At 52.0% G+C, this 22,341-nt stretch overlaps 7 protein-coding genes across 7 annotated transcripts; 4 read left to right on the top strand and 3 right to left on the bottom strand.

The window, feature by feature from the left end:
* Window positions 1–206: 206 nt before the first annotated feature.
* UCRPA7_273 (putative f-box domain-containing protein) lies at window positions 207–950 on the top strand (the record flags this gene model as incomplete). The annotated part of the gene is made up of 1 exon (XM_007912870.1): window positions 207–950. The coding sequence occupies one exon, from the start codon at window positions 207–209 to the stop codon at window positions 948–950; it is 744 nt and encodes a 247-aa protein (XP_007911061.1).
* Window positions 951–1,438: 488 nt separating this feature from the next.
* On the bottom strand, window positions 1,439–2,956 carry UCRPA7_272 (putative duf6 domain protein; the record flags this gene model as incomplete). Its single annotated transcript, XM_007912869.1, has 1 exon — window positions 1,439–2,956. One exon carries the CDS (start codon window positions 2,954–2,956, stop codon window positions 1,439–1,441), a length of 1,518 nt encoding a protein of 505 aa, XP_007911060.1.
* A 1,049-nt stretch (window positions 2,957–4,005) lies between these two features.
* On the bottom strand, window positions 4,006–4,828 carry UCRPA7_271 (putative necrosis- and ethylene-inducing protein 2 precursor protein; the record flags this gene model as incomplete). Its single annotated transcript, XM_007912868.1, has 3 exons — window positions 4,006–4,384; window positions 4,448–4,558; window positions 4,611–4,828. 3 exons carry the CDS (start codon window positions 4,826–4,828, stop codon window positions 4,006–4,008), a joined length of 708 nt encoding a protein of 235 aa, XP_007911059.1.
* Window positions 4,829–11,460: 6,632 nt separating this feature from the next.
* On the bottom strand, window positions 11,461–11,991 carry UCRPA7_270 (putative prolyl oligopeptidase protein; the record flags this gene model as incomplete). The annotated part of the gene is made up of 1 exon (XM_007912867.1): window positions 11,461–11,991. One exon carries the CDS (start codon window positions 11,989–11,991, stop codon window positions 11,461–11,463), a length of 531 nt encoding a protein of 176 aa, XP_007911058.1.
* Window positions 11,992–14,196: 2,205 nt separating this feature from the next.
* UCRPA7_269 (putative allophanate hydrolase protein) lies at window positions 14,197–15,621 on the top strand (the record flags this gene model as incomplete). Its single annotated transcript, XM_007912866.1, has 1 exon — window positions 14,197–15,621. One exon carries the CDS (start codon window positions 14,197–14,199, stop codon window positions 15,619–15,621), a length of 1,425 nt encoding a protein of 474 aa, XP_007911057.1.
* A 946-nt stretch (window positions 15,622–16,567) lies between these two features.
* On the top strand, window positions 16,568–17,927 carry UCRPA7_268 (putative gtp cyclohydrolase-2 protein; the record flags this gene model as incomplete). The annotated part of the gene is made up of 2 exons (XM_007912865.1): window positions 16,568–17,821; window positions 17,877–17,927. 2 exons carry the CDS (start codon window positions 16,568–16,570, stop codon window positions 17,925–17,927), a joined length of 1,305 nt encoding a protein of 434 aa, XP_007911056.1.
* A 686-nt stretch (window positions 17,928–18,613) lies between these two features.
* Window positions 18,614–22,114, top strand: UCRPA7_267 (hypothetical protein; the record flags this gene model as incomplete). Its single annotated transcript, XM_007912864.1, has 3 exons — window positions 18,614–18,876; window positions 18,944–22,025; window positions 22,094–22,114. The coding sequence occupies 3 exons, from the start codon at window positions 18,614–18,616 to the stop codon at window positions 22,112–22,114; spliced, it is 3,366 nt and encodes a 1,121-aa protein (XP_007911055.1).
* Window positions 22,115–22,341: the final 227 nt, after the last annotated feature.

Genomic DNA, 22,341 nt, shown 5'->3' with positions numbered 1-22,341 from the left:
ATGAGAGAGTTGGAGGAGAAGGCTCCTCGAGCTCAGCTGCGGCGCTGTCCGCCGAATCCTCGTCATCCTCGTCCTGCGCCCCAGTCCTGAAGCGTGTTGCTTGTGAGCTGTTTGACATCCGGCCTTGGACTCAACTCCTCCTCAATGAGGGGTCATCTACCAGCGTTTACAAAACGTATGAGTTCTTCCTCAAGCGGCCACCGTCCATGCTCGGCGCGTTGCTTGGCTCTGAAGAATATCCAAACGATATCCCACTAATACCGCAGTCGGTTCGCGATCTCTCCTACGTCGGCATTTTCCCACTCGCATCGCACTTCGACACGCTCGTGCAGCACCTACCGCCCCTAGATAGACTATTCGTGCAGCTCGTGCCACGCAATGACATTCTGAACGATGCTGAGGAGATGCGGAACATCGACGTGAACGACCTGTGGATGGAGCGCAACTCCGCATATCAGCTGCTCATGAAAGAGCTGTTCGACCCTACGCAGAGCGGTAATGGCAGCGGCAGCATCAACAGCAACTGGTCCATGTTGCGTGAGTTTGAGAGCGGAGACGCCGCCGACCGCGAGGCCTGGGAGATGGCGGTCCAATACATCCGGCTCTCAGGGGGCGACTGGAGGGTGGAGCGGGAGGGCGTCTTTGTTCGGCGAGACGAGGACGACGATAGCGACAGTGGCCGCCGCATCTCGTTTCAGCCACTCCATGCGCACAACGACGGGGAAGACTTCGAGGCTGGCTTCAGTGATGATGAGCCTGAAGGTGACGCAGCTCATCCGTCGAACTTCTTGTTAGTAACCCCTCTCATTCTACCCGACACCCTTCTCTGCGACTCCTACTCCCAAGACAACGGATCGTTCCATCATAGAAGCAGCACTAAATCTGAGACCAAGTCAGGGGCAGCTAAGGCGAATAGCTTTCAATGGGACGGCGAGATTGCCATTGTCTAGTATGTGGTTGTATGTCAGCCCTGTGGACCCGTAGCACATACTCGTGAACAGGGCTTCCTCCAGAATGGTCTTGTCCGGGCAGACCATATCGTACAGGGCGTTAGAGACACGAGACTCGGATATCAGAATCAATGAGAAATAATGAATTCCATGAATAACTGTGTGGACAGGAAAACCGAATTAGATTGAGACGTTCTATGTCTACTCCTAAGAAACAAACCTGTTCCAGATGCTAATATGATAAGTCTCCTTATGTTCCGTGAATGCTGCCAGCCGGCCTGTAACAATCAAACCCCGGACGCCATAAGCAGTTCCAGAAGCACTCAGCTGCTGAGAACCATGTATGCAATAACCCAAGACCCAATTGCGGTATGTATATATACCGTAAACCCCCCATCCATTGCCAGCTCGCGACGAGATTATCCCACATGAAGTGATGCCTCTTTATATGGCTCACGTGTATGTATATATGACTTGCATAAATCAGATCAGTCCTCATCTTGACTGCTTGAGCCATCATCTCCGCTGTCACTCAGGTCTATCTCTTTCCGCCTCTCCTCTTCGGCCATCTCTTTCCACGTGCTCCAGCTCAACATTCCAAACGCCGCAATGATCATGAACCCACCAAGCATGGCGGCCGCGCTTGGCGGCGCGCCAGTCAGAATCCAATCGGAAATTGCCACAATGAAAATGGTCAACAGCGCCGCTACACTGCTCAGCACGGGGCTGGTCAAGCTGATCAGGACCAGGAAGCTGCCTGCAAAGGTGGCATTCATGATGACGCTCAAGAAAAGATACCAGGCCGCCGAGCCTGTTGGCAACTCGAAGACCTCGATGCCAGTGATGTGTAGGAGGGGAAGTGGAAGCCACAGCACCAAAAGCGTGAACAGGCCAATGAGGCTACCAAAGGCATTGGCGAAGATCATGCCACGTCCCGCGCTCGTTCCCTCCGGAGGACACGCATAACGTTTGTATAGCACCTCGTATAGGCCGTACAAGACCGAGCCAGCCCCGATTATCAAGTTGCCCAGAAATCTGTTCCCCGCCTCTTCTCCTGCTGTTGCGGCGGCATGCGGGCTCGCTAGAAACGCGTCGGCTTCTATCCCTTCCGCAGGAGCCTTCCCGTCTCCAGGCGGCGGCAGCGGCGTCGTCGATTTGCTGTCTCCATAGGCTACCACTAGCACGCCCACAATGGCAATGACCACGGCGAAGCACTTGTCGAAGCGCAAGCGCTCCTTCAGCAAGGGCACGGAGAAGGCGTACGCAAAGAAGGCGCTGCAATTGTAGATGGCTGTAAGGTCGCTAGGCGTCGTCATGTTCACGGCAACGTACCAGCTGAGGCCGGCCACCGTTAGCGCAGAGGTGACAAAGGCCGTGGTGCGGACCATGTACGGCGCCGGAGACTTGTGCTGGTATGCACGAGGGATGTCGAGGTCTTGTCTCTCAACCATCTGGGCGGTTGTACGGAGCACCCAGACATGCCGGCGCCAAAAGACCTCCCACGGCATGTCTCGCTTTTGTAGACGGAGGATCAACAGCTGGACTGGCCACAGGAGTGACCACGAGCCGTGGGTCAGGTACAGCATGCAGTACGCCTTGTCCCATCCCAGATCCTGCGACACGTACTTTGCAAGCTCGGTCTGGACGGTGAAGGAGACGAGCGAGAGGACGAGGAAGAAGGCGGCATAGGTGTACTTCTTCCGGGCAGCGAGACGCGCGTTGGTAGTGGGCGAGCATGAGCGCATGGTGCGCTGCCGCGAGAAGGCGGGCGTCGTGGGCGTGCTGTGGGCCATGGCCGTCGTCGTCGGGACGGGGACAGCAGAGGCTTGAGGACTGCCGCCGTAGTGGAAGGGCTTGCGGCCGCGCTCGATGATGTCGTTCTCGTTCTCGTCGTCGTCGTCGTCGTCGGGATGGCGGTCGCGATGCTCTCGATGTTTGTAGAGTAGGGGGGTGCCCGAGCGCCCTTCAGTCGGTCGTAATAAGGGAGGTCTACGGCCGTCATCCATGTCGCCGCCCTGTGTTGATCCGCTAGCGAGCCGTGCTCCAGGGCTTTGGGGAAACAATTTAGCGGACAGGCAAGGCAGCGGGTGGCCTTCTCGTGTTTCTTGGCCCGCCAGCACTGAGGCGACGGTCTGCTAGTCTAGAAATCTGTATATTTCGCGTACATGAAGCGCTGCACTTGGACCACGATGCTCATCCGCCTTGCGTTCTCGGGGACCGAACAAGGAGACTCTGGGCGGGCGCGGCGGGTGTCGCTGCGTTTACCGTGTACCGAGGCCGGCTCAAATGACGTCGCTGCTGCATGAACCTTCTGGCGGGCGGTGAAATGAAGAAGACGAGAATTCGAGGATAAAAGTCAGGACAGCACTCTGGGGCTTGGAACGCTTCGGGTCGCTCCCTCTGAGACCGTCTAATCTACCTCAAGGGGACCGAGCAGGCGATCATGAAGCCAACTAGAGAAAGAGGCAATTATTACCTAGGTAGTGGAAGGGGTGCTAAGGGCAGATGCTTAACTACTTAGGTCGGTCAGATCACAAGACAAAGCCGTGCCACGGGGCGTAAATCCCTGGAGTCCCAGCAATCTGGCTGCTACTCGAGGACCCTTTAATAGGGGTCCCCGAAAACCGTTCCAAGGTTGCGACGGGGCGGGCGGGCGAGCCAATGGCAGCCGAAGCCTAAATTTGTTAGCCTCCGGGTCCGTGGAGAGACCCGTTACCTCCGATGCCCCAAGCTGACTTAAGTCTGCGCAGCATACATACATACCTACTAGACCACCTAGGTGCGTATTATCCTCTTTCCATCCTTTCTTCGTCGCTATTACACCGTTGATCAGTGACAATGGCCGGCGCCTTTCCACACCCGGGATCTTAGTTCTGAAGGTCGGGGGCCTCTATGGGATTGTGATATTGGCAAGCATGTGGGTAGGTAGGCAGGCATGGCCTTATTACATCAAACGGCATCTTCGCACCTCTAGACAACGCATTCTTTGTTTGCAAACTTCAAAGTATCACATTCAGCTCTGATGGCAGGCTACCGAGTACATCTTTGATCTATCTCATGGAGCAGCCTTTGCTAGGTTGTTATCAAAGTTGCTGTCCTTGAACGGCACGTTTGCATCGCCAAAGTCGGTGTTGGTCAAGGCTGTCCGGGCAGCATCCGTCAGCGACTCCCAAGCGATCAGGGGCTGTTCTCCGCCTTGCGTGTCTGTGAAGCCAAGCTGATGGTTGACAGGCCATACGCTGTAATATCTGATCAGAGGCCGCGTGCCGGACAGGTCGAAATCGCTCGTAATGGTGTCATAGTCGCCATGCGCGGATGCCGATAGAGCCAGGATCGTGGGATCCGTCTTTGTCGGGTCGTCCACCCACACAATGGCATTCTCCCAGTCGTGCCTGTGGCCCAGTCCGCTCGATGGCGAGTCCTTTGGCATATACCTGCGTGGGCTCGTGAGCAAATGGACTGGAGTTCATCGCCGCTTCCAGGCTTTCGCAACTCACCATGAGTACATAATCGCATACATGCTGCCGTATGAGCCGCCACGCACATACACTTGCCCGGTGCTGCTCGAGCACCCTCCGCTAGAATCTCCTGTTGGGCTAAGACCGCCACTTTATCATCATTAGCAGTTACCCCCCGTCTCTCCGATTCAGGAAGCCATACCTCGTATCTCCCGCAGCATTCACGGCAGGGAAAGGAACGCAGCCATTGACGACCTTGAGCCATGGCTTGAACTTCAGATACGAGTTGCCGGTGGCTGTTGCTGGTACAGTCTCGGGAAAGCCAACCACGGCATCATGCGCTATCACAGCTCGAGCCTCAAGAGGGATGGCGCTGGCCCCAGTGGCAGCGAGGAATAAGCTTAGAAGGGTAGCTTTCATTTTCGAATCCTCCAGTGCAACTTTTGTAGATATCAAAGCGACCGCTGTGGATGTAAGACTTGTTTAATCCTTCAGAACCTTCGATCGTTCCAGCGTATCTCAATTGGCAAGCGGATTCTTATAAGACGGCTTGGACGAGCGAAGCTGTTCTTAGAATCAGCACGGGGCCAAGACGCCGACGACGATACATTCGCAAGTGCCGTCGGTGAATGCTTCTGGCAGGTTGCGGGCTTGAGGGTTTTTGTAGAACCCAACGTGCGGAACTCATGCTTTTCACAGGCTATTGATGCCCCGTTTCGTGTCGTATTTGCTTCCCCGGCCGTTGTCTAGCGCCGGCAAGGTGTGGATGTGAGTAGCATCGCGAACCTGTATCGTGCGTAATCGATCCGCTACCATGAAATTACGCATTGACCAAGCAGATGGAGTCATTTGCCCACGCCTCATGGCATGACTGCCGAACCTAGCTAGTGCTCCGGCAGACGGGGATCGCGCTTGATGCGGGAACCCTGCCCGGGCGGAGCACGCGACAGAATGCCGAGGTGGGAGGCCCGGGAGTGCGATGCATGAAACACATGTAAATCTAACTGTAGAGAACCAAGAAGAAACACCACCAATGCACTACCTTCGAACACTGGGCTCAATGAGACTCTTCTTTGTCAACTAACACGGATTATGATGCTATGATCAACTTCGACATCAACGTAGAACCCTGTTCAGGACTCCGTTCAAGACAATGAGTTGTGTTAGTGACGGATATAGCTGTATCGTCAACCTCATTTGCTAGAGGTCGGGCCTGTAGTAGAATACCAGAACTGAGATCTTGTTGTTGAGCACTTTTGCCCCATGTTTATTTTAACGTCGGCTACCTGCCTATCTAGCTGGAACAGGAAATGATATGTTATCGTCACTTATTTAATCTCAGCGTTTTTGAAAGGCGATGTCCTTCTAACCACTGCGATCCTACCGGATTCCAACTTCCATAACCCGGCATCCACCTTATCTGATCCTATTTCCCTAAGGCTTTGTTTCACCTGATTATCAGTCGCCTGAGGAGCTCGATCAAGTAGGTGCCGTGTATCTGGAGACAAGACCTGCGCAATGGCATGCCAGGAGTTGCCATAAACAGAATATCTAGTTCGACGTATGAACAGCCATGTTGTAATCGCTACACAAGCAATATTTAATATAATGATACTGGTGACAGATGCAAGACCGAGCCAGACCTGGGGGGAGGGAGACCAACCGTGAAAACACCATGGCCGAGTTGTCCCCGAAATCAAATCAAGACAGCGCATTGTAATATTGCGCTTGAGCAAGCCAGAAAAGCATCGATTGCCATGCCGGGGCCATGGAGCCTGTTTGCTCGAGGATAGCGCTGAGTAAAAAGGGATAGTGTGGATGTATGTCCGTGAAATTAGGTGACAAGTTGCAGCCAGAACACAGATGAATGGAAAAATTCGTCGATCCCATAACCGTCAGTGTCCCTCCTTGATCATGAGAAAGCAGAAAACTGAAAAATTGCTCGCGTAGATCTTCTGCAGTCCCTGCCTGCGACAAGACCGCGAAATTAGGTGAGTATTCAAACATTGCTTCCATGTCGGAAGCAGAAATAGGCGCGGTGCTTGTTATATCCAAAATGCTCCTTTCTTCAGGTTGACTACCTCCCATAGTATTCATCAGACCGATAATCTCGTCAGTATTCCATGTGTCAGATGACGGGTCGTAATTCAGAGAAGGTTCTGCTAAATCATCTGCGGCTTCCATTGTAACGGTTTCTAGTCTCACGGTGGCATTTGAGAGGCAAACGGTAACTCTCCGTTGGGCGTTCTGATCAAAGTCAAATGTAGCCCATTCTCCTTGCTCGGCTGATCCAGGAATATTGTATAACATTATTCCAATCATCAGAACTACTCATTGTATCAAGAGCAAGAGACATATTGGAAAAGCTACGTGTAAACTGATATTGTCTGGCTCCCTCCCAACCAGACATATAGATAGGGGTCGCTTGCTGAGAATACTTTGGAGGTTGGAACCACTTATGTTGAATGGTAATGCACAGTCGAAAGGCATATCCTCGCAACGATCAAGCGTACCGCAATCCAGCCCGCCCAAACTAGGATCGTCTCTTGGTGACTCGCACGGAATCCTAGTGCTGATGATTTGTAACACATTAAGGCGGGAATATTATGATTCAAATAAGCGCCGTCCAGCTGGGCCCTGTGAAGATGGGAGGGCTGATACATGCGGTTTCTCGGAAACAATCCTCAGCCAACCAAGTTGAATTAGCCGCCAGATTACTCCTTTACCAAGCCAAACTGTCAGTGGCATTACAAAATGTACCTTCCGCAGGTCTATTCCAAGTTCCAATCAGGTCTGATTGTCAGCGATGAACCAAATGTCGGCTTTAAAGCGAAGGTTTCTGTGTGCCTGATTTGCAACCGCGCTCCTGGGACGAAAATAGTAGTTGTGTTTGGTTGTAAACGCAGCCAAATGTTAATTCCCTAGCGGTGATCTTAACTTGTATTAGACTTTCACAAATTCAGATCAATGTCCAAAGTCAACAGCAAGGTTGTCGAAGGTTTTTGCGTTGAATGAGTCGACTCTTCCAAGTGAAGGTTTTCTCTGACAATTTTGAACAAATCTTACAGTCCAATTAACAGAACAAGGTGCTTCGGCTGGTTTCGGGTAATCTTTAGAATCATCCGAACAATACAGCTTCATCAGCCTTTCTTTGGAGAAAAGATTCAACGAATCCTCAATACTCTAGCGTGACAATAATCTTCCAGCCAAAATAAAGTCCATATCTAATAACACATCCAATTCAAGTGGGGTTGCTAGAGTCACCAAGGGAATTCATCCAATCAGCGCTATAGGTTCTGCAGAAGAAATCGGCCAGCAATTATCCCGAGCTTATAATTGATCCTCTTGGCGATGTACTTGAATACGTGCTCTATGAGATCGTTACGTTACCAGTAAAGGGTCGTGAATAAGTGTGAAACTTACAGCCAAACCAAAACTTTGAGGCAAGTGAGAAGCAGATTTACCTTTTCGAGCCGCGTTTCGGAAAAGAAGTAAATTCGAACTCGGTGGCTTCAGCCACATTGAGGAGCTTTCGCTCGTGTGGCCACTGGCCACCCAAGTCGACGCCCGCGTCTTTCAGCTGAAAGGTAGTTTGAACTCGTCCACGAATCATCGGACAAGCACCTCTCGCCTGCATATTTCTTGTTTATAGTGCCAAAGATATCTCTCGCGCTGCCCCTCGTATATAGATGCGGCTAGACTCTGATGGGGCCACTCGTGGACGGCTCATATATCGACCACCTACAAGCCACTCATCAGTAGCTGCTTTTCTCGTCATGTCGCAATCGAACATAGACTTCCTCATCAATTGAGGTTGGTATTCAATCTGATGTGATCGTGATGATGATGTCGCGCTTCAGCACTCTCTTCGCTCTTGCTCCTTTCTTCTGTACCATAGATGCCTTCACTCCAGCTTTTCGACGGTCGAATGACCGCTCCTGGACGCCTGCGCAAAAGACGGGACCCCGCGTACTGACTGAATCTAGTTGGAGCTCGCCAACCCCAGATCCTGGGGCACGATTCGGCCAAATGGAGTTGCTCAGACGCGAAAGCTTCACAATGGGGACAGATACATGCGGTTTTGTCTCAGGTTATTCATGTAAGCCAACTGGATCACTCATAAACCATCACGATGAAGCTGCGAAGTTGAGCTAATATTTTTGTGCAGCCGCGCCTGTGACATGTGTGAAAGAGTCTGCTTACTGCACGAACGATGGCGTTGGAAACCTTGATTGCTGCACAGGCGAATATACTGATTGCACATCGACTATGTTTTCGTCATGCTTAGACTTCTCAGCTTCACAAAAGGGAGCTTGCAAGAGTGCTGGACCGAGGACAATATGTTGGTATGCTCTATGTAACACTTACGCAATTGGTGATTGACTTACTGACTATGTCTAGCTGGTCTGAATCCCCGTCGTGCTACACGCTTATCTTCTCTACGAGTGCGACACCTGGGAGGATCTTCTCGCTCTTAGAGTGCCAGAACTATGGTGGGATAGATACGTTACTCGCGACACCTCCGGCGATCACGGCTTCAACCACCACCACCTTCGAAACCACCTCCTCTTCCAGCAGTAATACGCCGTTGAATGCTTCGCCATCATCACTAATACCAAGTACGACTACTACCTTAGGAGGCGAAGGAAGTACTGGATCAAGCAGCAGTGGCGATGATGGCCACAAACAATCGACTCCTGTCGGAGCTATTGTTGGCGGAACGATCGGCGGAGTTGCGGTTATTGCACTGATTGGTTTTCTCATATTCTTCTTGCTCATCCGGAACAAACGTAAGGACAATGGTTACCAAGCCACTCCTCAACAGCAGGTAATGCAACAACAATCTGCGCAGCCTGGCATGGGTAGCTCTTCGCCAAACCAACAATTCCCCCTGGATTATCAACAGCAACTGATGTACTATGATCCACATACTGGGGAGTACAAGCAATATGATCAAGCCGGGGGACTTTCACCACAACAACCAAGTATCTATCCAAATGAGCTTTCAGCAGGTCCGGTGTCTCCGGGCCAACAAAGTACACACTCTTTTCCTCAGGGTCATTATCCACATCAGCAAGTCACCGAGTTGCCTACTGTTGGATCGATCGCCAATAGGTCAGAACTCAGCTCAGGATAGAGGTATTTTGGAAACAAAGCAGAAAACGATCCCTTATAAAGAATGTACTCATGTGATAGCTCATATTTTTTAACTTATCATATCCTGTTTTTCATTCTGGGTGTTTTTGATCACTCGCGTTTCCCTTTGTCGACACCCGACCATTTGTTTGTCCACTCGAAGACCAAACGGTGCCACGCAAGAGAATTTTCTTCTTTGAGAACAAAATGGTTCTCGTCAGGGAAGTTTACGAACCTGCTAGGAGTGCCTAAGGACTGCAGAGTCGTATGTGCAGCTATGCCATCTGTTACGGGGCATCTGTAGTCTTTGTCACTGTGAATAATCATCATAGGCGTCTTCCAATTCTTCAGTAGATCTGGACGAGCCGGGTTCCATTTTTCCATCTCTTCATTGCTTTTCGTATCCCAGATATACGGGGGACCTAAGAAATCCTCCTGAATGCCGACAGCATCGCTCATCATGTTGGCCGCTGGAAGATGGTAGATTCCATCATGGGATACTAGGCATTTAAACTAAACGATATATAAGATATGTCTGTTCGTTCAAGGATTGAATCGACTGACCTTGCGTCCCAAAGAATTTCCATTGATCCAATTGACCATATAGCCACCGTAACTGCCACCTCCGCAGACCGCATTATCAAGGTCTATCCCAGGCATGTCTTTCAGGTATTCGAGACAATTGACGATATCCTGATAGGGCAAGCCACCCCAAGAGCCATGAACAACTGTTAAATTAGTTAATGACAGGAAGCCAGGTTTACTTGATGTACGAACGCTCAGTGAAATCTATTCCAAACCCAGTACTACCAGCTGGGTTTGGAGCAACAACAATGTAGCCCTGCTCGGCCCAAGCAGCCGGGTTCCACTGAAATCAGATCAGCAGCAGTCCTGTTTAAAAAGCCCAAGAACGACTCGAAGGACCCACTCGTGTACTCCATGCCTCTAACCAGGCACTTTGTGGCCCGCCATGAATTATCATGGCCAGAGGATATTTCTTTTTCTCATCAAAATCGCGAGGTTTGACGACCCATGCTTGCACGCAATAGTCACCTGCACCTTCGAAATAGATCTCAGATACCTGATGTGGAGATAAACCAAGCCTCGACCCATTCTTCGAGGCCGATGAAACGACCTTTGGGCCTTCGCGTCCCTTGGCATCGATGATCTGGTAGAGCGAGTTCTCTACAAGACTGGTCCAAGTGACTAGGAGCTTATTACCTTTGTTACCTGTACTTCTCACGAGGGGATAAAATGCGGAGACAGACCCACTCCGAAGGATGGTCTTTGGTTTTGCATGAGGCTGAAGCTCCAGCTCGTAAAGACCGAGTCTTGCACAATCTTGAGCTTGTAGAAGGAGCGAGTGACCATCGAGAGTGAATTCAAAGCTCTCTGGAATGAGGTCCCATTCGGTCCCAGTGACCATTCTGAAGACATCTAAAGCGCCATAGTCGTCGATGTGTCCTAGGTAAATACGATTATCTTGCATGCGACTTAGGGGACGCCTTAAAAACGCTATCATCGAGCCATCTGGACTGAATCTAGGGTTCGAGTATGCAGCTGGACTACTGTCTTGAGTTATTGGCACTTTTCCAGCCTCTTTTGTACTCGCCGAGGAGAAAGATTCCAGGGGCACATAGTACACATCTGATATGCCCTGATAGAACGGATCCTTGTTCTCGGGATCTTCTGCGACGAACACAATACCAGCACTGCAGATATCGAAGGCACCAGTGCCGCCAGAGAGCCCGTCATACATTCCCATGGGAGCTTCAATATTGGATCCAGGAATGGCGTTATATAATGGCGCAGTCAGTGTCCACTTGTTGTTGGACTGGACAAGTTTAGAGTACCAGATTGTATACTTCTGGGGTTTGAGGTATGAGTCCCACTATAACAGCATCGCTCATTAGTCGTTATAGGAAGCTATGCAAGACAATGGCTGAAGGGAGGCTCACAAAACGTGCTTGGTAGGTATCATAAACCCTCACGGTTGATTTGGTCTCGACTGTCTTCTCATTAAAAAGGTTGCCATCTGAATCAACTAAGCCCACGATTGCGAAAGCGATAGAACCATCCTCAAGCTCCTTAACCTTGAGTTGGCTGACCGGGGCCGGGATCTCTTCAACGATATACGCTTCTTTGGAAGGGTCGTCTGCATTTGCGACCATGACAAGAGTGACGCCTTTTTCTGCCGACTTTAGATAGATGATCGTATTCGAATTGTCACCAAGCCAATTGGCTTCGCGAACCTCGCTACTGTCGCTGATCTGGGCCGAGTCTCCTGTTTCAATGTTCATAACTCGAACTTCCTTCAGGGTACCCTTTCCGATAGTATGCGTGGATACTGTGTAGAGAGCCAATGTTCCATTGTAATTTGGAATAGCAGCACCCCGCCGCGGTGCCTCAATGAGGACTTCTGGTGTGAATTTTGGGGCAATAAGCATTGTGTGATCGTATAGTACAGTCAGCACTCTGATCTGAGTTAGATAGCAGATGGAACGATGATGAATGGCACTTCAGTTCTTGTATCGCATACGGAGATCAAGAGCGATGTAGGGTGATGGATGGTCGCGGTGTCGAGCATTGCGTGGAGGTTACGTGGTTGTCGTAGGCAGACACACACTGTCACCGTCACTCCACCTTCCACTCTGAGTAAACTGTTTGGAGGGGTGACGGCATAGATAGCGACGTATAATTAATTACTGTACAGATACGGTACATTTCATTCATGACAACTGTAAAATTTGCAGTACGGAGTTTTGATTGAAATGCGAGGTTTAATGAATTTAACCATCCAAAATTGGCTCGACTACTTGTTGATGATGTGAATATTAATCGGAATTTGCCTCTGTTCTTGATACTCTAATAAGCTGTGGAGACATCACGGACATCAACGGTCTTCACTTCAGCCCACCGGCCACTCTCACCTGTGCACGCACTTACAGGTCTTCTTGTGCCATTAAATGCCAGCTGTTAATACAAATCAAGACTGCTTACTACCCCTGCAATGACAGAGGCACTTTACCTGTGCGAAAGTGTTGATCACCTCTGCATAGCGACTCTGCATTTGACTGAGCCGCAGTGTTGATGATTCAAAATCAAGGCCTGCGGCATGGATGAGTATGTGCATTTCTCCTTTCATTGCCGCGATTCTTTCCCAAGGCACCTCTGTTATCAGCCTGACAAACGATAAATAAGACACAGACTTCCGCCTCCAACCGGGCCCTGCCCTTCAGCCCCTCCACTAACATAAACCTGCGTGTCCCCTGTCAATCCGGCAATCAGTCCGCCAACGGCCGCCCTGGCATGGCGGGTGCTGTGAATATCGCTATCCGTGTTCATCGTGTGCCTTTTCTCACGAATCTTGCCGGTTGGATCTGCCTCTGCCTTTGCGAACATCTGCACAACCTCCCCTCCATCGTTGTTGGCCTTCTCCAGCAGCCCCATGATGGCCTTCGCGTCAATTGCGTCACCCATGTAACTTGACACCGCTCGCAAATGGCCACCCGTCACTGGCGACGAAGCAAGCACGAGGATGTGGTTGTCTTCCAGCTCTGCACCAGAGCTGCAGCTGGCTTTGGCAGACCATATCTGTTCCTCTGATGACGTTGCCAAAACAGCAGGCTTCAATGCGTCGGCAGCGATTTCACCTAGAGCAGCTGCAATGCCCACGGCACTGGCATATCTCGATTTGGCCATGGACTCGTAGGTGTCTGTTGTGATGGGTGACTTGCCGGTTGCTCTGATTGCTTCAATTTTGCTTGACGTTAGCAACGGGCATTTTATCAAGACTAGGCGAATGAGCTCTCTCGTGACACCCATCGACTTGATCATGTTGGTCACGGTCTCTTGGACTTGTCGCGCATGTTCTGGTGTACCAATCTCATGAGGTTCAAGTGACCTTGTCCTCCCGACGGCTGCTCTGAGTCCTGTCTCTTCCTGGTTCTTTTCTCTAACAATAAATGTGACATGAGGGCTGAGAACGCCTTCTGTTCCTCCCGAGAAGACAGTGACAGCATCTGGAGATAGCAAACGCTCCCACACAACTGTGCTAAGAGTTCTTGAGAAGTCGTTCACGCAGCCATTCCCTACTTCTGCGTAAGCCAAGAGATCACCAATTCGGAAAAGTAATTCTTACGAACCTTCAGTCTTTCCAACCAGTCCAAGTACTTGAGAAGGCTCGTATCCGGCGGCTTTCAGTTGGTCAAGCGGCAATGTGTCTGCTGGCGAAGAGACACCGAATTTGAGAACGTTGACTGCGGCCATGGCTATCAACCGGGATTTCGGCCCATCGTGCCATTTCAAAAGACGATTTGACGAGCATACGCTCTAGATATAAGAGACAAACCCATAATTGTAAAGGACGCTTGTTGCCGATGAGGGCATTCCATAAGGTAAGCGGGGAGCTTATCAGTGGCCTTCGGCCGCCGCCGTCCACTGGCCGCCGGCGACTTCGGTATCGATTGCACCAGAGCCGCGAGCACTACTCACCCTATTCCGACCCTACTCCGGCACAGTGGATAGGCTAAACAACTTCATGGTATCACTAAGGCTAGTCAAAGCGCATTTAAAGCTATCAGGCCAGCATCATGGATCATATGAATTTCAAATTTCAGCATGCTTAATAAGTTTGAAAATTAGTTGCAAGGATGGGTAAATTCGTGGTCAATTTTGCTATTGAGCATCTACTCTCGAGCTACCTGGACGGAGACTTGTCTCCAGTGGATGTCATTGAGTCCGTATACGAGAGACTGGAGGCCTACCATGATAGAGCTGTTTGGATCTCTGTAGCCCTCAAGGAGGATGCAATCAAACGGGCCAGGACACTCGCGACGCATGGCCCAACGACAACTCTGCCACTGTATGGGATACCGTTCTCGGTGAAGGACTCGATCGATGTTGAAGGATACGACACCACCCTAGCTTGCCCATCATATGCTTACAAGGCGAATCGCACTGCACCAGTGGTGCAAAGGATCCTTGATGCCGGCGGGATCTTCATCGGCAAGACTAACCTGGACCAATTCGCGACCGGCTTGAACGGTAATCGTTCTCCATACGGTACCCCTCGTTGTGTTTATGATGCCGAGTACATCTCAGGTGGTAGCTCATCTGGGTCGGTGGTGAGCGTTGCTGCGAGCCTGGTCTCTTTTACTGTCGCAACGGACACAGCTGGGAGTACGAGAGTCCCAGCGTCCCTGAATGGAGTTGTCGGCTTCAAGCCAACGCTGGGCACTTTGTCGACCGTTGGTCTCGTTCCCGCTTGCAAGACAGCAGACTGCATCACCATTATTGCTAGGACGGTGGATGACGTTAAGTCGGCCTGGGATGTGATGAAGTGGTTCGACGAGGAGGATGTCTACGCTCGAAGGCTGCCGCCCTCGTGGCCTTGGAGCTGGTCCACAAGAACCAACGAGGTTCGATTCGGCGTGCCTCCAGACGACCTCCTAAAGGTTCTGTCTCCAGACTACGCTGCTCTCTTCTCGACCGCAGTTCGAACCCTGGAATCAGATCTCAACCTTATCCCGGCAGCCTTTGAGTACGACGCCTTCCAGTCTGCCAATAACATGCTGTATGGTTCCTCGATTGTCGCCCAACGCATCGTGGCTTTTGACGATTACATCTCAGTCCACGGGCTCTCCAAGCTGCACCCCGTGATCAAGGCCATTTTTGAAGCCTCTTCGGGCTTCGATGCGGTGCGAGCATACAAGGACATCTTCGACCTTCAGCTGTACAGGCGGCAGGCGGAGCAGCAGTTCAGAGACAACATCGACGTGCTGGTCGTCCCAAGCACGGTGACGCATTTCACAGTGGCCGAGATCGACGAGGACCCGATCGAGCGGAACAAGCTGATGGGCAGCTTCACACACTTTGTCAACCTCCTGGACCTGTGCGCCGTGGCCGTTCCGACCGGCACTTGGACGAACAAGAACGGCCGCCAGATGCCGTTTGGCGTGACGCTGATCGGCCAGGCGGGGAGGGACGAGCAACTACTGGAGCTGGGCAGAGAGTTGACGCTGGCGAGCGGATTCGTGCCTCGAGAAGGACCTTTCGAGGGCGCCTCGGCTACCTAGGGGAATTTCAAGTATGGCGCATGTGGTGAGAAATGTTCGAAGCCTTTAGACGTGCATAAGGACCATATACAAGCGTCATGACAGGGATGCTGTGCTCCTTATCATCTACCTTACCTACACATCACCACGGACTCGGAACCAACTAGACAGACCCAATCAATTTTCAGTAGACTTCTGGGGATGCCTGTGCAGACGAGATATGACATGCTTGATATGCAAAAGAAATCAATCTCATGTGCCTGTCATGAACTGTCTGTGCGCCAGTACAGAATTGGTCCTCCACCTCTGTACTATGTATGGACACTAATCATATGTCATGCTTACTGACGGCGAGTGCCTGCTTCCTAAGCCTGGCATGCCCGATGCGCCAGCAACAGACTTGGAAAGCCCCGCAGATCCCGGCATAAGACTTCTCTGCAAGCCCTGGAGGAACCTCGGCGAACAATTTTCTTCGCTAATAACTTAGGCCTGGAAAAGTGTCATTCATCCCGCACAGGGCGTCTACCGAAGGCGGGCGGGCATGACTAATGGAACATTTTGCTGGGAATTGATCATGTATTCTGACGGTTAAAGGCAATGAATAACCGCCAAAATAGAGCAACTGGATGATAAGCCTTCTGGCAAATTGACCCTCCGATCCAACTTCTGAACTCCACGACCTGTGAGGCTGTCGAGAACTCAGGGCCGTAGTCACAAATTTCAGCACTCGAGCATCGGCTCTTCGGATCGGAACCATACCCAGGTACCTACCCTACCGCAGTAACCTACCTACCCCGGCTGATCAGTGCATGCGTGCGTGCTGTGCGGTGCCTATGAGCTAATACGTTAGCCCCGCCATTGCAACTGCCACCCGGAAACTCCTCCGCTCCAGGCCCGATCCCCATTTCTAACCGGCCGCTGGGACATTTGCCGCCTCTCTCCTGCTCCGTTCTCCTCCTCCTCCAGCATGCCCGGCCTCCAGCTACACACGGCAATGAGCATGGCGAACCAGTGGCAACAGGGAGGGAACAGCCTGCCGTCCTTCTACTCTCCGAGGACGACGCCGCAGAACGGCCCCGAACCTGGCGATAGTGACGTCGAGCGCCATGATCTATCACAGTCCTCAGTACAACCTCCCTCAAACCAGCGAAATGCACATAGCCAACAATCGGCCGTGCCTCCGTCGGCGGACCACGACATTGACGATGCGGCATCCACCACCTCAACCTCTACTCAACCGACACAGCCGCCCCCTCCGTCTCTCCTAAGTCCCTCCTTCACCCCGCCGTCCACCCCGGGGACCTCGACTCCTGCCACAGCCGCCTCCTCCGTCTTCGGACCCTCCTCCTCTTCAGCGGCCCCGGCGCCGTCGCAACCTCGCGGAGTCCCCGTCGACTCTTCAGATCCTGATGGGGGCTGTGGCACCAAGAAGCCTCGTCTGGTGGAGCGCCTGCCCAATGTGCAGTGCATTGTGCGTGCGCGTATTCCTACCGTCAATGGCACCGAGATGTTTCTACACCTGTACACGAACGACGTCGACAACAAGGAGCACCTCGCCATTGTCTTTGGCAACAACATTCGAAGTAAGAGCCTCGACGCTCCCAGGGAGGGCGAGACCGAGATGGACCGGATGGTGCGGGGCGCGTACGTTGGCAGACTCTACCCGGGCCGGACGACCAGCGGCATGGCCAGTGGCCGGGGCGCAGATGATCAGAAGCACGGTGATGCGCCACAGGCGGCGCCCCGGGGGAGCGAGATCCCCCTCGTGCGCATCCACAGCGAGTGCTACACGGGCGAGACGGCGTGGTCTGCCCGGTGCGACTGCGGCGAGCAGCTCGACGAGGCGGCCAGGCTGATGTCCCTGCCTGGCAACACGGCAGGCGGCATCATCGTCTACCTTAGGCAGGAGGGGCGGGGCATTGGCCTGGGCGAGAAGTTGAAGGCATACAATCTGCAGGATCTCGGCTCGGACACGGTCGAGGCGAATCTGCTGCTCCGCCATCCGGCCGATGCCCGGAGCTATGGACTGGCCACGGCCATGCTGCAGGATCTCGGGCAGACAGAAGTGCGGCTCCTCACCAACAACCCAGATAAGATCAGGGCGGTGGAGGGCCCGAACCGCGAGATCGTCGTCAAGGAGAGAGTGGCCATGGTGCCCCTGAGCTGGAGAGGGCGAGGGGGCTTCAAGAGCAAAGAGGTGGAAGGCTACCTCAAAACAAAGGTACGTCTGCATGCGCAATCTGTAGTATGCTCAACCCGCTGACAACGATTTCCAGATCGAAAAGATGGGACATATGCTTGACATGGGATCTATGCCGCCTCAATGAAGAGGGCTCTCCCGTGTTGAGGTTCGTAAATAGCCAAGTGCTCAAGTGTTAGCATTGTCGTACATTTACCGGGCGAGTTAGAAGGCGTTCTGGGTTTAAGGAGCATTGGGTCTGTAACTGGTTGTGCATATGCATCGTAGGGGGGGCTTTAGTGCAATTTATTGGATATCAGGCCAAGTAAGCCATGCTCGTGTAGCAGATATTACTCTCTTATTGGAGAAAAAAAAATTTGGGTTATAGAGACTCTGCCCACCCGGTTCTGGCTCTTGTCACCTTCACTTTGGAAATGTACTCAATGTGTGTGCTCGCAAAACAGCTCGCTGGCAGGCAATGGCCTTGAGATTGGCGGGCCTGAAAATTACCCAGGGAGTGCTGTAGGCCTAACAAGATCTAAAAATCACAGGCCAAAGGTTTGGCGGGTGGAGCGCGCCAGGGGACCTTTGGATCAAAGGTTGAGTGCAGCCAGGTGCGACTCACTAGGAGCTCTGACCAACTGCAGCCTCCCAAAGTACCCAAGTACCTCAAATTCGAGATTCTTGATGTCAGTTTGTGAACCTTCAGTACATTGAGTTTTAATACTTTAGCTGGTGTCTGCCCAAACCGTTTCGCGGCTCACACCATCTCCGATGCGTATTCCCAGCTACCCGCACTTCTCCTAGCCAGCTCTCCGCCGCTGATCGCCGGAGATGAAGGAGAAGAGCCTTCGCCTCCGCCTCGTGGTTAGGCGTCACGGCCTGCCCGAGGTGAGGATCGTCTTCAACGTACCCCTCGAGCACGACCCGACTGTGTCCAAGCTGGTGGAATTTGTTAACGAGACCATACCCCTCGAGAGCGGCGAATGGGGCCTCGAAGATTACGTCGTAGAGTTGCGAGACAGCGAGGGCCACCCCTTTGAGTGCCTACATTTCCAGCCCGTGGCAACCATACTGGAGAAGGATGAGGAAGTCTTGTGAGTACGCCCTTAGGACGATATGGAGTTGGCCTCCTCACCTTACAGCTGCTGATTCTATGTTCAGCATTCGACCTTTGTTCTCCGAGGATGTCAAGAAGCGCAGATTAAGTGGCCGGTACCAGATCTCCTCTGACGGCAAACACTTGATCGACGGTGTAGCTTTCGGACGACAGCGTCTGAAAGTTCCAAGAAACCGGCCTTCGATTCACATATCGCCTCGGAAGCGGCGCAGAATCACATATGATGAGACTCCAACAAGCCTTGAACAGGACGATAGCGAAGGCGGATATGACGATGATGAAGATGGCGAAGACACGGACGAAGAGGACGAGGACTCCCGGGACGATGAAGAACCTTTACTTCTCACGGAACACGGCGAGCTGGAGGAGGAAGAGTCTGACGATCCAACGAGCGTGCGAGTGATCGCTGACTTTGAAGATGCCGATACGAGTGCTGAGGACGCAGCAGTAGAACGGGAAGAAGATGGTGACGACAACTTTGGGCTTGAGAGTGCCGATGACGATGGGGACGATGACATGGATCTAGATGATCTTGAATCTACCATCGATGCCAACGAACTCAATGCCCTTCGTGAAGAGGTTGCAGAGATGGAGGGGTGGGGAGACGATGAAGAAGCTTTGGTCGTTGAAAGGGGTCTGGACAGCCGGCTGGACCTGGCCATCCTGGATCGTATTACGGCGCTACGAGCTGCGTTCCCATCAGTGACGGTTGAGCACTGTGAGAAACTTCTATCAAAAATTAAGAATGAGAGGAGAATCTACAAGAAGCTTTCCAAGTCCCACCAACCTCAAATGGATTTCGAGGATATGCTGGCCTACAAGAAGTCCTTGCACCAGTCTTCGCCAGAACAACATACGGATGGGATGAGCGAGGTCAGCAGCGACGATGAAGTGGACTCTGTCACTCGACACTTCGACCAGCATGGCTTCCCTCCTGGGTCTATTGCTGCCGGCAATGCCTTATCTCATATGGCCCAGGCACTAAGGGATTCACGATCCTTGAATGCCATGAAACTGGTCAACAAGAAATTTGACACAGAAGAACCTAGCGCAACCCTATCGGCTACGGCAAGAAGCACCACATCACTGGCAGTAGACGATGACGCTACATCTAGCAGTGGTTCGAGCTCGGATTCTGAATCAAGCTCAAGCTCGAATGGCGAAGCAGGGGAGAACGACAAGGGAATGGAGTCTGATTCTGAGCCTGAATCATCGTCATCAAGTGGCGATTCAGACAGTGGCTCTGAAAGCGACAGCGGACCAGAGGAAGCTCCTGCAAAGGCAGATCGGAGCCATGATGACGCCTCTGACGCTGCGAGTGATAGAAGCAGCAGTGATTCTAGCTCTAGTGACGACGATGACGACGAGGACGATGCCGATGAGACCAAGCACAAAGCTGCCAGTGCTAGTCCCAATGCATCTTCTTCGGGCGAAGATAGCAGCGATCATACTTCGTCAGATGATAGCAGCAGCGACGACTCCTCAAGTTCGGAATCTGAATCCGATTCAGAGTCAGACCACGATGCTTCGATTTCCAAATGGAAAGCTGCTACGGCCAGCGTTGGTCAACTCGTCAAGATGTCATCAATGGGTGCGCGCAATGTACAGCCTCCTTCAACTACTAGCGTCAAGGAGGCTACACCGGTCCCGCCAGGCCAGGGCAAGTCAAAAACGCAGAAACGCAATGCTAGGAGACGGGCTGCAAAGCAGGCTAATTCTGGTCTGGCTGTTGATGCAGCTAATTCGTATCTCCCGGCTGTTCCAGATGGAACGGAGCCCGAGAAACAAGACTCCGAGCTTTCAGCAAGAAAACAGGTGCTTATGGAACGGTTATCTGTAGACCAATCGAGTGGCAGTCAGGATGTAATCGAAGAGATTGAAGCACTCATCGGATCACCCCCCAAGGCCACCGACACATCTAGCTCGGTAGTCATTGAGAGCCCTGACACCACTTCATCACAACGAAGGATGCGCCTTGATGTCTCCGCCGGCCAACGATTGTTATTTGGTGCTTTGGGCTTGAAAGCCCCGAAGAATAAACCAGATGCGGACAAAATTCGTGCTAACCTGATGAAAGGTGTCCGTCCGCTTATCAATACGCGCGTCGAGCAAAACAAATCCGGGGAGATAAGCGGCGTAAGCAAGCCGGCTCCTATTTCCGAAGATGCGGACGATGGCCATGAGGACTGGAAGGCGAAAATCAACTATCGTGCGGTTGAATGCTGTCAAGAAGACATTACTCTGAGCGAGCCCCCGTTCCCTTTTGTCCAGCGATGGGACCCTCAACAACAGAGTCGCGGAGGGAAGGGTAAGCGGAAGCAGCGCAATCAAGCACAGTTTTATCAAGATGATGACGTTCAACATGCGTCCAAGAAGCAAAAAGTCTCCCGCGCGACAGAACAGCCATTCGACAGCTCGTACATAGTCGAAGCTGAACTCAGCACTGATAACATCGAACTGAACTATAACGACGGACCACTGAAACCGGGTAAGGCCCAGGTTGCGGCTGAGAGTCAAATAACGGACCTAGATGACCTACCGTCTTTGCCCTCAGATCTGTCATCCCTGCCCCTACTCCAACCTGGCGATGCGCAGGTTGGAATGGTTATTACATGGACGGCATGGCTTCTGTCCAGTGCTACAGGATGGCAGCCTCAAGTGTCAAACCTCACTGGCATTGTCACCAGCGTCAAGGAAGATGGCCTGATGATGGAGGTGTTGCTCGCTCGCCGTGACCGAAATCTTGATCGCAATGAGAAGAGTTACGATAAAGAGACAGGTCAGCGGGTGTACGACCGATTTGAAGCCCCGGATCTGGATGACGACGATTTAGATCATTTGGGAGACGAAGGCTACCGAACCTTGTCATTCTCGGATCTGGATAAACCGCGGATAGTTCAACAGCCCTTGGAGTCAGTTCAAATTGCTGAAATTGTTGCTGATAGCCAACCAAACCACCAGACACACAACAGCCTGGACCTGTCGACCACGATTGGCCGAAGCGGTTTTGAAAAGCGCTTTGAGAGTGGAGAGCTGATGGATCTCGATGGCCAAGGCTTTGAGAGCGTCATTGCGAATATAGATAATGGCGCGTCTAGCTTGTCTGTCTCGACTCAGCCCGGCCAAGTGATACTGGAGAATGAGCATCCTCAAGTGGAACTCAGTCTTATAACTACCAACGCTGGGACATGCAGAGACGTGACACCTTCGGTTAATAGCCGCGGTTCCAACAATAGTCCTTCGCGTCAATTGGAAGAGATGTCCGAAGCAGCGTATGCTGCGTCCCTTCAGGCTTCGCGACAGTCTTCTCATCAACCACTCACTGAGTCTCAGCCACACGTTGATGGTTTAGCTGAGCATGATGATCCTGTGGACCACGTCGAAGGAACAGGCGAAACTATGGCTAAGGTCGACTACCCAAATTTGAACATGCTATCAACTG

The sequence above is a fragment of the Phaeoacremonium minimum genome (genome assembly GCF_000392275.1).
Source record: "Phaeoacremonium minimum UCRPA7 unplaced genomic scaffold PA7_03_scaffold_20, whole genome shotgun sequence".
Lineage (NCBI taxonomy): Eukaryota > Fungi > Ascomycota > Sordariomycetes > Togniniales > Togniniaceae > Phaeoacremonium > Phaeoacremonium minimum.
This window is presented reverse-complemented; position numbering and strand designations above follow the sequence as displayed.